At 43.5% G+C, this 17,549-nt stretch overlaps 1 protein-coding gene across 1 annotated transcript in view; it reads right to left on the bottom strand.

Annotated features, from left to right (window-relative positions):
* The window catches only part of LOC128700480 (carbonic anhydrase-related protein 10-like), an 86,564-nt gene that overhangs the window by 6,849 nt on the left and 62,166 nt on the right, over positions 1 to 17,549 (bottom strand). Inside the window, exon 8 of the mRNA XM_070080002.1 lies at positions 1 to 12. This exon is cut by the window's left edge and continues 31 nt beyond it. Within this exon, the coding sequence (XP_069936103.1) occupies positions 1 to 12 (12 nt within the window). The remainder of the gene's footprint in view (positions 13 to 17,549) is intronic.

Here is a 17,549-nt window from a genome sequence, read left to right as displayed (position 1 = left end):
ACAGCGCTCATCCTGACGGGAGAAAAGGAGAGAAGGAAGTTAGTTTACATGAAATATAAGAATCCCCTGCGGTGTTATGGAGTACAGTACATACCTAGATGAACGTCTGTTATGACACAAGACGGGCAGCCATTGGTTTTCTTAGTTGCTAGCACTTGGGACGTGTTTTCATAGTACCTCCACCCAGGGAGGTACTACCGTCCTGTGGTAGTAGGTTAGTAGACAGCAACCACCCAGGGAGGTACTACCGTCCTGTGGTAGTAGGTTGGTAGACAACAACCACCCAGGGAGGTACTACCGTCCTGTGGTAGTAGGTTGGTAGACAGCAACCACCCAGGGAGGTACTACCGTCCTGTCAAGTGAGTGTAAAACGGGGTCCTGTAATTGTTTTACATGATGGTAGGATTGCTGGTGTCTTTTTTCTGTCTCATAAACATGCAAGATTTCAGGTATGTCTTGCTACTTCTACTTACACTTAGGTCACACTACACATACATGTACAAGCATATATATACACACCCATCTGGGTTTTCTTCTATTTTCTTACTAGTTCTTGTTCTTATTTATTTCCTCTTATCTCCATGGGGAAGTGGAGAAGAATTCTTCCTCCGTAAGTCATGCGTGTTGTAAGAGGCGACTAAAAATCCAGGATCAAGGGGCTAGTGACCCCCGTCTCCTGAATACATTACTAAAGTTATAAAGAAAAGCTTTTGTTTTTCTTTTTGGGTCACCCGGCCTCTGTGGGATGCTGCCGGTGAGTTGAAAGAAAGAAAGATGATTTATAAGGTCGTGCCGAATAGGTAAAATTGGTCAAATAGCAATAACTCATTTAAAATTAAGTTCTTTCTATAATTTTCTCTTATACGTTGGAAGGTATATTTTATTCATTTAAGATTATGTAAAAATTATTAATTTTGTACCAAAGGAACCTTAGAAAACTTACCTAACTTGATTATAACAAGCGCAATTTAATTTGACCTAATATATTTTAGATAAGTTTACAATAATTTAATAATAAACATACAAAATGAGATATAATTTTTATTGTTAAGTTCAGAAAGATTTTTGCGAAATTATTGCTTACACAAATTTTCGCTTGTCTTATTCGGCAAGAAGAGCGTTGCTCATTAAGTCAAAAATAGCAAGTTTTACCTATTCGGCACGACATATATATATATATATATATATATATATATATATATATATATATATATATATATATATATATACAGAGAGAGAGAGAGAGAGAGAGAGAGAGTTGGGCCACTTTCTCGAACGAGCAAATTTATATACTTTCTCCTTTTTACTTCACTGAATTTCCATCAAAGTTTGATGACGGAAGTTTATATGTATGTGTATGTGTGTGTGTGTGTATGTGTGTGTGTGTGTATGTGTGTGTGTGTGTGTGTGTGTGTGTGTGTGTACTCACCTATTTGTACTCACCTATTTGTGGTTGCAGGGGTCGAGTCCTAGCTCCTGGCCCCGCCTCTTCACCGGTTGCTACTAGGCCCTCTCTCTCCCCGCTCCATGAGCTTTATCAAACCTCGTCTTAAAACTGTGTATGGTTCCTGCCTCCACTACGTCATTTTCTAGGCTATTCCACTGCCTTACAACTCTATGACTGAAGAAATACTTCCTACTATCTCTCTGACTCATTTGTGTCTTCAACTTCCAATTGTGGCCTCTTGTTTCTGTGTCCCCTCCCTGGAACATCCTGTCTTTGTCCACCTTGTCTATTCCACGCAGTATTTTATATGTCGTTATCATGTCTCCCCTGACCCTCCTGTCCTCCAGTGTCGTCAGGCCGATTTCCCTTAATCTTTCTTCATAGGACATTCCCCTTAGCTCTGGAACTAACCTTGTCGCAAACCTTTGTACTTTCTCTAGTTTCTTGACGTGCTTTATCAAGTGCGGGTTCCAAACAGGTGCTGCATACTCCAGTATGGGCCTGACATACATGGTGTACAGTGTCTTGAACGATTCCTTACTAAGGTATCGGAATGCTGTTCTCAGGTTTGCCAGGCGCCCATATGCTGCAGCAGTTATCTGGTTGATGTGTGCTTCCGGAGACATGCTCGGTGTTATACTCACCCCAAGATCTTTCTCCTTGAGTGAGGTTTGCAGTCTTTGGCCACCTAGCCTATACTCGGTCTGTGGTCTTCTGTGCCCTTCCCCTATCTTCATGACTTTGCATTTGGCAGGATTAAATTCGAGAAGCCATTTGCTGGACCAGGTGTCCAGTCTGTCCAGGTCTCTTTGAAGTCCTGCCTGGTCCTCATCAGATTTAATTCTCCTCATTAACTTCACATCATCTGCAAACAGGGACACTTCTGAGTCTAACCCTTCCATCATGTCGTTCACATATACCAAAAATAGCACTGGTCCTAGGACCGACCCCTGTGGGACCCCGCTCGTCACAGGTGCCCACTGTGATACATCATTACGTACCATGACTCGTTGTTGTCTCCCTGTCAGGTATTCTCTGATCCATTGCAGTGCCCTTCCTGTTATATGCGCCTGATGCTCTAGCTTCTGCACTAATCTCTCGTGATTAACTGTGTCAAAGACCTTCTTGCAGCCCATGAAGATGCAATCAACCCACCCCTCTCTCTCGTGTCTTACTTCTGTTATTTTATCATAAAACTCCAGAAGGTTTGTGACACAGGATTTGCCTTCCATGAATCCGTGCTGGTTGGCATTTATACTCTTGTTCCGTTCCAGGTGCTCCACCACTCTCCTCCTGATAATCTTCTCCATAATTTTGCATGCTATACACGTCAATGACACAGGTCTATAGTTTAGTGCCTCTTTTCTGTCTCCTTTTTTAAAAATGGGAACTACATTTGCCGTCTTCCATACCTCAGGTAGTTGCCCAGTTTCCAGGGACGTGTTGAAGATTGTGGTAAGTGGCACACACAACATATCTGCTCCCTCTCTAAGGACCCACAGGGAGATGTTTTCCGGTCCCATTGCCTTTGAGGTATCGATGTCCCTTAGCAGTTTCTTCACCTCCTCCTCATCTGTATGTATGTCGTCCAACACTTGTTGGTGTATTCCTTGCTGGTGTCCCCATCTGGTCTGTCCCCCCAGAGTCCTTCCTGACTCTACTGTAAATACTTCCTTAAATCTCGTGTTGAGCTCCTCACATACCTCTTGATCGTTTCTTGTGAGTTCTCCACCTTCTTTCCTCAGCCTTATCACCTGGTCCTTGACTGTTGTCTTCCTCCTAATGTGGCTATACAGCAGTTTCGGGTCAGATTTGACTTTCGATGCTATGTCGTTTTCATACTGTCGCTGGGCCTCCCTCCTTATCTGTGCATACTCGTTTCTGGCTCTTCTACTAATCTCCTTGTTTTCCTGGGTCCTATGCCTCCTGTACCTTTTCCATTCTCTGTTGCACTTAGTTTTTGCCTCCCTACACCTTCGGGTAAACCAAGGACTCGTTTTGGTCTTCCTATTATTTCTGTTTCCCTTGGGAACAAAACTTTCCTCTGCCTCCTTGCACTTTGTTGCCACATATTCCATCATCTCGTTTACTGATTTTCCTACCATTTCTCTGTCCCACTGAACCTCCTGCAGGAAGTTTCTCATACCTGTGTAGTCCCCCCTTTTATAGTTTGGCCTGACCCCTTCAGTTCCTGTTACCTTCTTCACTTGTAACTCTACTATATAATCAAAACTCAGCACCACATGATCGCTAGCTCCAAGGGGCCTCTCGTAAGTGATGTCCTCAATGTCTGAACTGCTCAGGGTGAACACAAGATCCAGTCTTGCTGGCTCATCCTCCCCTCTCTCTCTGGTTGTGTCCCTGACATGTTGATGCATGAGGTTTTCAGTGTGTCCACCATCACCCTGTTGTTTACTTCGTACTCCTCTCTTGGCCTCCTGCAGTTCTGTGGTGGGTTATACATCACTCCAATGACTACTTTATGTTCTCCGGACTGAATTGTACCTACAATGTAGTCTCTTTCTCCAATCATGTCCATGCCTTCCATTTCCTCAAATCCCCATTGGTGTTTTATGAGCAGTGCAACCCCTCCTCCCCCTCTACTCCTTCTATCTTTCCTCAGGATCTGATATCCCATTGGGAAGATTGTGTCTGTTATTGTCTCAGCGAGTTTTGTTTCTGTGACTGCTATGATGTCTGGGGATTTTTCACTGATTCTTTCGTTCCACTCCTCATGTTTATTCGTTATTCCATCCGCGTTTGTGTACCAAACTTTCAGTTTCTTTTCTATCATTGTGGTCATGCAAGAATATTGGGGTTGGGGGAGCGAGAGCCTTGGTGGGGGCCTATATGGGGCTGTGGTGTAGGTGGGGTTTGTGTTGATGGGGGTGGGGTCAGAATGCCCATAAGGGACAGCTGTTGGGGTGAAGTTTGTGATATGGGGGTTGGTGGCAGAGGGAACAGTGAGTGGGTTGTAGTATAGGTTGCTCAGTTGCGTTGGGAATGTCGTGGTTGGAGTCTTTTGGTGGGAGATTCTGTGGGGTGTGTCTGCCCTTCCTCCTGTGTCTGGGTCCTGATGGGGAATTCACAAGAAATGACCGGGAGGTATGTCAGGAGCTCAACACAAAATTTAAAGAAGTATTTACAGTGGAAACCAGTAGGACTCCAGGAAATCAGAGCAGGGGAGTGCACCAGCAAGTGCTGGATGAGGTACATATAAGCAAGGAGGAGGTGAAGAAGCTGCTATGCGAACTTGACACCTCAAAGGCGGTGGGACCAGACAACATCTCTCCGTGGATCCTTAAAGAGGGAGCAGAGATATTGTGTGTACCATTAACAAAGATCTTCAACACATCATTTGAAACTGGGCAACTCCCCGAGGTATGGAAGATGGCAAATGTAGTCCCAATTTTTAAAAAGGGAGACAGACATGAGGCACTAAACTACAGACCTGTATCACTAACGTGTATAGTATGCAAGGTCATGGAGAAGATCATCAGGAGGAGAGTGGTGGAGCACCTGGAAAGAAACAAGTGTATAATTGACAACCAGCACGGTTTCAGGGAAGGAAAATCCTGTGTCACAAACCTACTAGAGTTTCATGACAAGGTGACAGAAGTAAGACAAGAGAGAGAGGGGTGGATCGACTGCATTTTTTTGGACTGCAAGAAGGCCTTCGACACAGTTTCTCACAAGAGGTTACTGCAAAAGCTAGAGGATCAGGCACACATAACAGGAAAGGCACTGCAATGGATCAGAGAATACCTGACAGGGAGGCAACAACGAGTCATGGTACGTGACGAGGTGTCAGAGTGGGTGCCTGTGACAAGCGGGGTTCCACAGGGGTCAGTCCTAGGACCTGTGCTGTTCTTGGTATATGTGAATGACATAACGGAAGGGTTAGACTCAGAAGTGTCCTTGTTTGCAGATGATGTGAAGTTAATGAGAAGAATTAAATCGGATGAGGATCAGGCAGGACTACAAAGAGACCTGGACAGGCTACAAGCCTGGTCCAGCAACTGGCTCCTTGGGTTTAACCCTGACAAATGCAAAGTCATGAAGATTGGGGAAGGGCAAAGAAGACCGCAGACACAATATAGTTTAGATGGCCAAAGTCTGCAAACCTCACTCAAGGAAAAAGATCTGGGGGTGAGTATAACACCGAGCATATCTCCCGAGGCGCACATCAATCAGATAACTGCTGCAGCATACGGGCGCCTGGCAAACCTACGGATAGCGTTCCGATACCTCAGTAAGGATTCGTTCAAGACTCTGTATACCATTTACGTCAGGCCCATACTGGAGTATGCAGCACCAGTTTGGAATCCACACCTAGTCAAGCACGTCATGAAATTAGAGAAAGTGCAAACGTTTGCAACAAGACTAGTCCCAGAGCTGCTGGGATTGTCCTACGAAGAAAGGTTGAGGGAAATCGGCCTGACGACACTGGAGGCCAGGAGGGTCAGGGGAGACATGATAATGACATATAAAATACTGCGCGGAATAGACAAGGTGGACAAAGACGGGATGTTCCAGAGAAGGGACACAGATGAATCAAAGGGATGTTAGGAAGTATTTCTTCAGTCATAGAGTAGTCAGGCCATGGAATAGCCTAGAAAGTGACGTAGTGGAGGCGGGAATCATACATAGTTTTAAGGCTATGTATGATAGGTATGATGGGTGATGTATGGGAGAAAATTCTCTCCCACAATAACAGTCGTCAATTTAACAATAATCATTATCAGTTGGTAAATGAATGGAGAGATGAGAACTTGGATGATCTACAACCACTACCTTCCATCGATACTTCAACTCTTGAAGACGCCCACCCGCTCACTAGACCTATTACATTACTAGAGATAAGTCAGGTTATTGGAAGAATGAGAAATAGAGCCCCTGGTCTCTCTGGAATAACAATGAAACAAATAAAGTTCCTACCCAGAAATTGTAAACAGTCTTTGGTAAATATCTTTAATGCCATCTTGGCCTCAGGACATTTTCCAGTTGTTTTTAAGACTGCTAGGATGATCTTTCTTGGTAAGCCCAATAAAGACATCCACCAACCTGGGAACTATAGACCTATATCTTTACTTGAAGTCACTGGAAAAGTTCTTGAGAAAGTCATTTCCCACAGATTGAACTACTATATGGAGTTTAATCACTTTTTTACTGAAAAACAATTTGGCTTTAGAACACATAGAGGTACCAATCATGCAATAAATGTTATTTTTGATACTGTAGCAAGTATAAAACATCAGGGCAATCTTGCCTTAATTGCCACAAGAGATGTTCATAAAGCTTTTGATAGCTTATGGCATGATGGCCTTATATACAAACTTACTGACCTACCAGACCATAACTGGACTTTCCTCAGAGTAATATATAATTTCTTAACTCAAAGAAAAATCATTCCCACCTTTCATGGCAGGTCGACAGAACCTTTTATACCGACAGCTGGTGTCCCACAAGGTTCTTGTCTCAGTCCACTTCTGTTCAACATTTATGTGAATGACCTTCCTCAACCAGAGTTTAATGATACAATTGTGACACAGTTTGCAGATGATGTTATTCATGTCGTCTCATCAACTCCGGTAACAGGAAAATACAAGTATGAGTCATAGAAAAAATGAATATTGAACTTCGTCGAACATCTAATTGGGAAAAGAAATGGAGAATTACGACTAATCCTGACAAGGTCCTTGTTAGCACGATAGGATGTTTTGCATCAACAATTGAAGATAAAGGAGGTATCTCCATCAGAGGTACACCTGTAGCCATTAGAAACCCTAACAAGATTTTGGGATATGAAATAGACAGGCTGCTCCACTCAACATCTCATGTAACTAAAAAGATCAACACAGCCAAAGTCGGTCTTAGCAGACTCTTTCGATTCAATCAAGCCCCTCAACATGTCAAAAAACATCTGTATAAAATGTTAATACGACCTATACTCGAATACCCTTGTGTCCCAATGTCATTAACAACAAAGACCAACATGCTACGGTTACAAAGGGTCCAGAATAGTGCTCTTCGCTTCATTACCGATACCAGGAGGAGAGACAGAGTTAAAATGGCAGATTTACACATACAACAAGATATTACTGCCATAAATGTACGCCTCGACACCCTAAAAAAGAAACAACTTTATACAATGCAAGAACTATACATGCCAGATAGAGAACATCCTATACAAGTGATAAATACCACCGATTACACCATCAATACTCCGCCTCACAGGACTCAAAGAATGACTCTCCCACAGAGGGTCCGACGTTTTATACATAAAGATGATTACCCTCGACCCATGATATTGAGCAACCTCCCTGATGAAGAAGATTGGGTACCACCAGAACCCTTCTATGTATACTGAGAACATCATCGCCCCCAATTAGGGAGACATCTTGTATAACAATCTAATGTAAAAATTATGCTATTTACCATGGCTGGACACCACCTGTATGAAGCCATTGTCACGGAATTCTATAAACTGGCCAGAAAATTATTGCCTTCATTGTCGCATAAATATCCATTGTGCAATCGCAAAAAAAAAAAAAAAAAAAAAAAAAAAAAAAAAAAAAGCAATTGCAACTTGTATAATTACTACCAATTCAGAGTCATGTACTTATATTCACAACTGCTTTGTGAGGGATGGAAAAATAGCAGTTAGGAAACAGCCCACTGGGAAGAGATACTTCATCTCTACAGAACATGACCTTAAAACATTCCTAAGTGAGGCTGCACTAACAGAATCAGAGTAAAGTGTAGATAATACCCATAGTCCACCGTTAGTGTTATATTGTCATAAATTTGTGCCCCCCTAAAATTCTAATACCCCAACTACTTTTAATTGTCATTGTTGTATTCAACGACCATTCTACCTCATAGTCTTAATTGTGTTTAATATCTACAGAATCTATCTCCTTTTTTACAACTTACCACATCACTGTTCCATCTTATTTTATTATAAACTAACCATAACTTGTCCTCAATAATTCTACCTCACTTTAAAAAATACTCAATTGCCCAATTTTATTCTAAAATCCCTATTATTGCCCAATTTTGCTTTAAACTATATTGATCAAACTTATTGTAAACTTCTTTTATTGACCATTTTTATTCCATACTTTTTTAACCTAGTATTTTCAACTACAACTTTTATATTATCCTGTCTACCATCTTACTAGCATATTATAACCAAGTCACTGCCATTTTTATTTTTATCAATTCTTTTTTTTTATTATTATCTTGCTACCTTAATTTGTGTATTTTATCCTGTCAATTTAAATCTAATTATACTCTAATTCTTGTAAACAACTTATATAAGACCTTAGTGCAATTACAATTGAGAGTCTTGTGCCTTCATTATATTATTAGATTAATCACAGTTTTACTCTAGCTCATTCTAGCTCAATACATAGTCAATACCAAATTCACTATACTAGACCATAGTGCAATTACTAGTGAGAGACTGGTGCTATTTTTAATTTGTATTTTTATATTATTAGACTAAACCTAGTTGTACTATAGCTCTTTCTAGCTCAATACATAGTCAATACCAAATTCACTATATTAGACCATAGTGCAATTACTAGTGAGAGACTAGTGCTATTTTTAATTTGTACTTTTATATTATTAGATTAAACCTATTGTACTTTAGCTCACTCTAGCTCAAAACATACACTCCACAAAAGTCATTATTAGACCTTAGTGCAATTACAAGTGAGAGTCTTGTTCTATTTTTAATTTGTATTTTTATATTACTAGCTTATACCTAGTTGTACTTTAGTTCATTCCAGCACAACACACAGACAACATCAACTTCATTATGTGTAGTAGTGACTATACCCTACATGACCAAAATACTCTAGCTATATACTTGTCCAAACTTCCCACCACTACAGATATCAGTAGTAGAACTCAACACACAACTCAGGATATAAATAACCATAATTTAAACCTAGAAGATGATTGATCACGTTGACCCTGATCTAAACCTCCATAATCTGACACCCAATCAAAACCTATTGGAAAGTAACTGCCTTTATTACACAGCATCACAAGCCAGCACTATCCTAAACAATGCTAAAAGTCTATCAGTACTTAACTACAACATCAGGTCCTTAAGCAAACACTATGATGACCTCCTAGCACTTCTTGAATCACTAAAGACACCCTTCTCCTGCATTATTCTTACTGAGACCTGGCTTAAGCAGGACACAATAGATATCTACCCTCTACCAGGATACACAGCAATTCACAACTGCAGAACAAACCAAGTTGGGGGTGGTATTGCAATCTATTACTCTAACCAATTATCTTGTCTTAGCACCACTTGCTTTAGTGATGAATATGGGGAATACATTTTTGCTAATTTTACTGTAAAAAACCTTAAGACGCCTATAACAATCGGTGTCATTTACCGGATACCTCACACAAACATCCCAAATTTCAGTGAGAAATTAAAGTCACTAATAACAAACAGACAAATGAATAAGCACCACCTTCTCTTAGCTGGAGACTTCAACATCAACCTTGGCTTACTAGATGATCAGACTGTAACTGATTTCATCAACAATATGAACAACACACTTCTCATACCAACAATAACTAAACCAACCAGGCTCACTGAGACAAGTGCAACCATAATAGACCACATATGGACCAATATACTAGCCCCCCTTAAATCAGGGATAATCACAGATAGCACTACAGACCACTACCCTACCTTCCTCCTGACAAACATTAGTAAACCACCACTTGAATACAACAAAGTCTCATTTAGACTCCATGACGAGGCCTCAGTAAGGAAGTTCACAGCTGACCTAGAGACTGTTGATTGGCCTACAGAATTCTCCAAGGCCAATGGTATTGATGACTGGACAGACATTTTTCTTAACAAATTACTTAGACTATACAACAAACATTGTCCTATAAAAACAAAACAGATCACAAACAAACGGCTTGGTTGCCCATGGCTAACCAGCACCATTCTGAAATCCATTGACAAGAAACACCAATATGAAAAGCAATATAGACAGGGCTTAATACACAAAGATACTCTTAAACACTATTCATCAGCTCTCACCAAAGTAATAAAAAAAGCCAAACAACTATACTACTCCAGTAGATTCACAGACACTAGAGGAGATATAAAAAAGACCTGGAAAACACTCTCTCAGATTCTAGGGACCCACAAACTGAGAAAAACCAAGAATATTGTCCTAACTAAACCTAATGAAACACCACTACATCCCACTGACACAGCTAACAAGATAAACAACTTCTTCTCAAACATAGGATCTAATCTCGCCAGTAAAATCCCACGTACCAATGCCCATGCCAGGGACTACCTAGATGGGAATTTCCCTAATTCCTTCTATCTTGCACCAACTGAGCCCACGGAAGTCATTGAGATCATAAAGTCACTTTAAAATAACTCGGGGAATCTGTCTCATGTCCCACCATTACTGTACAAGCGAGCGGCCCATGTCCTTTCGCATGCTATTTCATTACTTTTTAACAAGTCACTAGAGACTAGCACCTTCCCGAAACTACTCAAGATGGCAAGGGTTACACCAATACATAAAGGTGGTGACCCTACAGACTTAAACAACTATAGGCCAATATCTAACTTACCATTGCTATCCAAAATCTTTGAGAAACTCGTGCACAGGAGACTGTATTCATTTATAACGGCTCAAAACATACTCAACCCCTGCCAGTTTGGATTCAGGAAAAATAAAAGCACTAATGATGCAATCATAAAAATGCTAGATCTGCTTTACACAGCATTGGAAAATAAGGAATATCCACTAGGAATTTTTATTGACCTAAGAAAAGCTTTTGACACAGTAGACCACGACATCCTACTCCACAAACTTGATCATTACGGTATAAGAGGCCATGCACTTGCTTATTTCAAATCTTACATTACTAATAGGTATCAGTATGTTACCATTAAAGACACAGCATCAGCAACACGGCCACTTGATACTGGAGTTCCGCAGGGAAGTGTCCTTGGTCCCCTGCTCTTCCTCATATACATCAATGACCTTCCAAACGTATCCCAACACCTGAAACCCATTCTCTTTGCTGATGACACGACTTACGTCATCTCTCACCCTAATCTTGCCACCCTCAACGCCATTGTGAATGAGGAGCTGATTAAAATATCGACTTGGATGACAGCCAATAAACTTACGCTTAACACCGACAAAACTTACTATATTATGTTTGGTAGCAGAGCAGGAGATGCACAAATTAACATTAAGATTGACAACACTCTAATTACCAGAAATAATGGGGGAAAATTCCTAGGCTTATACCTTGACAACAACCTGAATTTCAGCACCCATATCCAGCATATAGCCAAAAAAGTATCCAAAACGGTTGGGATCCTCTCCAAGATACGATACTACGTGCCGCAAAATGCCCTTCTCACACTATACCACTCATTTATCCATACCTCACCTATGCTATTTGTGCTTGGGGATCAACTGCAGCAACACACCTAAAGCCAATAATAACCCAACAAAAAGCTGCAGTAAGAATAATCACTAAATCCCATCCCTGGCAACACACCCCCCCCACTCTTCATAGATCTAAACTTACTCCCTGTTCAGTACATCCACACTTACTACTGTGCAATCTACATCTACAGGGCCTTAAACTCTAATATCAACCTTGACCTAAAACGCTTTCTTGATAGTTGTGACAGAACCCACAGGCATAACACCAGACACAAACATCTCTACGACATTCCCCGTGTCCGACTAAACCTTTACAAAAATTCAATGTATGTCAAAGGCCCTAAAATCGGGAATACCCTACCTGAGAACTCTAGAACTGCAGACACATTCATCACCTTCAAAACTACCATTAGAAAACATCTTATCTCCCTGATACACCCCGTCAACTAACTACACGAATACCACCTGGTGGTTCACACTTACACTCACTCACTCATTTGACCATAAACAGAAATATTAATCTCAGTCTTTAAATAATGAATCCTGTGATACTCCAATACTGAAACTATGTACTGTGCCAAAACAAAAGCATTCACATTGCTAAACTCACAAACTAGTATTTAGTCACTTAGCCATAATACCAACTTACCTCATAATTTGTAATATTCTACAATTAAGAATAAAACTAAGTATGCCCGAAATGCCTAGCCATGCTAAGCGTTCTAGTGGTACACTCTGTAATCACAATTTTACTACATGTAAACCAAACAATAACCAAATTTCTGTAAACTCAGCATTGTAATCCTTATAGAGAATAAACTTTGAATTTGAATTTGAATTTGAAAGTGGTTGGGCCACTTACCTTTTATATCCTACCTCTCTCCCCCCTCCCACCCTTTTCCAAAATTTCTATCCTTACCCATCCTTCTTCCTTACCCATCTTACCAAAGCTCTGGTCCGGACAAGAACAAGAACAAGTATGACAGAGCTCATGGGGCAGGGAGAGAGAGGACCTAGTAGCAATCAGTGAAGAGGCGGGGCCAGGAGCTATGAATCGACCCCTGCAACCACAAATAGGTGAGTACAAATAGGTGAGTATACACTCACACACACACACACACACACACACACACACACACACACACACACACACACACACACACACACACACACACACACACACACACAACAGGAGGTGACCGCTGAAGACTTGCAACAGAAGAAAGAGGCAGCAACAAAGACTAAGACTTGTGTAAGACTCACTCAGACGGAGACCAAGACAATTAAAGACTTCACTTACAGCACCAGCAGGAGATAGATCCTGAGGAGGGGAAGAAAAACCCCCAGGTGAGGAGTGAGAGGAGGAGGAGCAGGAGGAAGCTGAGGAGGAGGAGAAGGAGGAGGAGGAGGAAGAGGAGTAGGAGGAAAGTGTAGATGTAGCTCTTGGCCTTGTTAGGTAAGACACATATGCAACAGTTAGGTATCTTTATTTCGAAACGTTTCGCCTACACAGTAGGCTTCTTCAGTCGAGTACAGAAAAGTTGATAGAAGCAGAAGATACTTGAAGACGATGTAATCAGTCCATCACCGACAGATTGTCGGTATTTTATACCATTTTAATGTTCATTCTGTCAGACACTGCAACACAAGGGTATCTTGGTACAGACCATCAACTTCGACCTCTACTAGTGAGAACGGCTGGGTTTGAGAGGGACCTGGCACTATATAAAGGCTCCATCCTGTCACTTCAACTTCATATTGTTTCAGACAACGGAACAATGCTCTTCTCCAGACTGAGGGACTGACCACCTCAAAACTTTAAGGGTGATGGACTGATTACATCGTCTTCAAGTATCTTCTGCTTCTATCAACTTTTCTGTACTCGACTGAAGAAGCCTACTGTGTAGGCGAAACGTTTCGAAATAAAGATACCTAACTGTTGCATATGTGTCTTACCTAACAATCTGTCGGTATTTTATACCATTTTAATGTTCAGCTCTTGGCCTTGTTGATAATGATACAAAACACCGTCACATGTGCAACAGTTGGGTGTCTTTGTTGTTGGAATGTTTCACCTACACAGCAGGTTTCTTCAGTCATATAGAGAGACAGGAGGTTGGATAAAAAGCATTTGAGGTAGTCAGTCCCTCAACTCCACGGAGATGAACTCTTCTCCAAGCTGAAGTACTGATTACATCTGCATTTCACTACTGCTGCCCCTTTGTATTTGACTAAAGAAACCTACTGTGTAGGCGAAACGTTTCAACTGTTGGACATTTGTCTTAATCTTCAGCTCTTGGCCTCCATAGGAAGGCAAGACGTCTCAGACCTCAGTGGAGGTCAGAAAGAAGAGCCATCACACTGGCAGTCTTCTCGACGAAGATTAATGTTGTCTTCAAGGTCACGAAGACATCATGGAGGTACACAAGAACTGGTCAAAGAAATGGATGTTTTTGTCTTTATAGTGACAGGGCAGTGACAGGGGTAGTGACAGGGGTAGTGACAGGGCAGTGACAGGGGTAGTGACAGGGGTAGTGACAGGGCAGTGACAGGCAGTGACAGGGCAGTGACAGAGGCAGTGACAGGGGTAGTGACAGGGCAGTGACAGGGGTAGTGACAGCTGTAGTGGCAGGGCAGTGACAGGGGCAGTGACAGGGGTAGTGACAGGGCAGCGACAGGGGTAGTGACAGGGGTAGTGACAGGGCAGTGAAAGATCAGTGACAAGGCAGTGACAGGGGTAGTGATAGGGCGGTGACAGGGGAAGTGACAGGGCAGTGACAGATCAGTGACAAGGCAGTGACAGATCAGTGACAAGGCGGTGACAGGGGAAGTGACAGGGGTAGAGACAGGGGTAGTGACAGGGCAGTGACAGGGGTAGTGACAGGGCAGTGAAAGATCAGTGACAAGGCAGTGGCAGGGGTAGTGACAGAGCGGTGACAGGGGAAGTGGCAGGGCAGTGGCAGGGGTAGAGACAAGGGAAGTGACAGGGCAGTGACAGGGGTAGTGGCAGGGCAGTGACAGGGGTAGTGACAGGGGTGGTAACAGGACAGTAACAGGGGTAGTGACGGGGCAGTGAAAGATCAGTGACAAGGCAGTGACAGGGGTAGTGAAAGAGCGGTGAAAGGGGAAGTGGCAGGGCAGTGACAGGGGTAGAGACAGGGCAGTGACAGGGGTAGTGACAGGGGTAGTGACAGGACAGTGACAGATCAGTGACAAGGCAGTGACAGGGGTAGTGACAAGGCGGTGACAGGGGAAGTGACAGGGCAGTGACAGGGGTAGAGACAGGGGTAGTGACAGGGCAGTGACAGGGGTAGTGACAGGGCAGTGAAAGGTTAATGACAGGACAGTGACATTGCAGTGCCAGGGCAGTGCCGTGACAGTGACAAGATAATGCCAGGTCAGTTTCAGGACAGTGCCAGATTAGTGTCAGGACAGTGCCAGGGCAGTGGAGAGTGACAGCACAGTGCCTGGACAGTGACAAGACAGTGCCAGGGTTGTGCCATTGCAGTGACAGGTCAGTGATAGAGCAGTGCCAGTAAAGTGCCAGGACAATGACAGGTCAGTGCCAGGGTAGTGCCATTGCAGTGACAGCTCAGTGATAGGGCAGTGCCAGAAAAGTGCCAGGGCAGCGCCAGGACAGTGAGAGAAAATTGATAGTGCAGTCCCAGGATAGTGCCAGTGCAATGCTAGGAAAGTGCCAGGACAATGCCAGGACAGTGCCTGGATAGTGACAGGACAATGGCAGGTCAGTACCAGATCAGTACAAGGTCAAAGACAGGTCAGTATCAGAGCAGTGCCAAGACAGCGACAGGTCAATGCCAGAGAAGTGCCATGGCAGTGCCAGGACAGTGCGAGAAAAGTGCCAGTGCAGTGGCAGGAAAGTGTACCGGAGCAGTGCCAGGAAAGTGTACCAGAGCAGTGCCAGGATAGTGCCAGTGCAATGCCAAGACACTGCCAGGATGCCAGGAAAGTACCAGGACAGCACTAGGACAGTGCCAGGACAGTGCCAGGGCAGTGCCAGGACAGTGCCAGGACAGTGCCAGGACAGTGCCAGGACAGTGCCAGGACAGTGCCAGGACAGTGCCAGGACAGTACCAGGACAGTGCCAGGACAGTGCCAGGACAGTGCCAGGACAGTGCCAGGGCAGTGCCAGGACAGTGCCAGGCCAATTAACCTCGTAGCTTCCTTGTATAATGGTCAATGATTTTATCCCTCAACAAAAATCAGTAATAACGTGTAATTACCTGATTCAGTAATTACCAAGTTGCTTAATTTTCTCTGTGTGTTTGTAGTCTGCAGGTCTCTAGCTCCTGCACCCGAATGTTAATTTTCTACTGACACTATCTAGTGCTGGCTGACATTGTCTGGTGCTGACTGACACTGTCTGGTGCTGACTGACACTGTCTGGTGCTGGTTGACATTGTCTGGTGCTGACTGACACTGTCTGGTGCTGACTGACACTGTCTGGTGCTGGTTGACATTGTCTGGTGCTGACTGACACTGTCTGGTGCTGGTTGACATTGTCTGGTGCTGACTGACACTGTCTGGTGCTGACTAACACTGTCTGGTGCTGGTTGACATTGTCTGGTGCTGACTGACATTGCCTGGTGCTGACTGACACTGTCTGGTGATGATGGACACTGTCTGGTGCTGACTGACACTGCCTGGTGCTAACTGACGCTATCTGGTGCTGACTGACACTGTCTAGTGCTGGTTGACATTGTCTGGTGATGGCTGACACTGTCTGGTGCTGACTGACACTGTCTGGTGCTAGTTGACATTGTCTGGTGATGGCTGACACTGTCTGGTGCTGACTGACACTGGCTGGTGCTAGTTGACACTGTCTGGTGCTGACTGACACTGTCTTGTGCTGACTGACACTGCCTGATACTGACTGACACTGCAGGTATTGGCAGTGTCAGTCAACCTGGAGATGGTGTGTTCAGTCTCTCAGACACACATATAATATGTGCAGGAGACACATGTGCTACAGCTGGGTATAATTATTAAGACTTTTTGCCCACACTGGGGGAATAGTATCTGAGGTTGTCTTACTCTATCCTTCTCCTTGTCTATCCGTCATCTCCTTCTCGCCACTTCCCTCTCCTCCCGACCACACAGCACCCCCAGTGCCTCTCCTCAGTGCCTCCCTGCTGGAGGTGGCCGGCTAGAACACAGGGGACTAACTTGAGAGTGGCTCCCGGGGTAATCCTTCTACCCGAGCCTCCAGCACACACAACAACCAATTCCCATGCTGATTTTGATCGAAACTCTGGCCAGATGCGTCGTGTTGAGCTCACTCATGCGTCGTGTTGAGCTCACTCGTGCGTCATGTTGAGCTTACTCATGCGTCGTGTTGATGGCACTGCGGAAGCCAGGATAGATTACAGTAAGATTGTTGTGGTTGTTTTAAAGGGTAACTCTATCTTCTGGTGTGAAGCTTCGGATAACTTACCCGCCTATTTACTTGACGAGAATTGAGTGACTGACGTTGAGAGGATTTTTGTGGGATGTATCGTGCTGCGTGGAGGGATAGATGGTGGATAGAGAGGGAGTGACTATCAGAGGACAAATGGTATACAATACCCACGAGTTGTTCAGTACGACACCTGTACAACGGATGGACTGACCAC

This window comes from Cherax quadricarinatus, unplaced genomic scaffold (assembly GCF_038502225.1).
Source record: "Cherax quadricarinatus isolate ZL_2023a unplaced genomic scaffold, ASM3850222v1 Contig74, whole genome shotgun sequence".
In the NCBI taxonomy this organism is placed as follows: domain Eukaryota; kingdom Metazoa; phylum Arthropoda; class Malacostraca; order Decapoda; family Parastacidae; genus Cherax; species Cherax quadricarinatus.
Note: the sequence above shows the minus strand (reverse complement) of the source record. Positions and strands in the feature narration are given on the sequence as shown.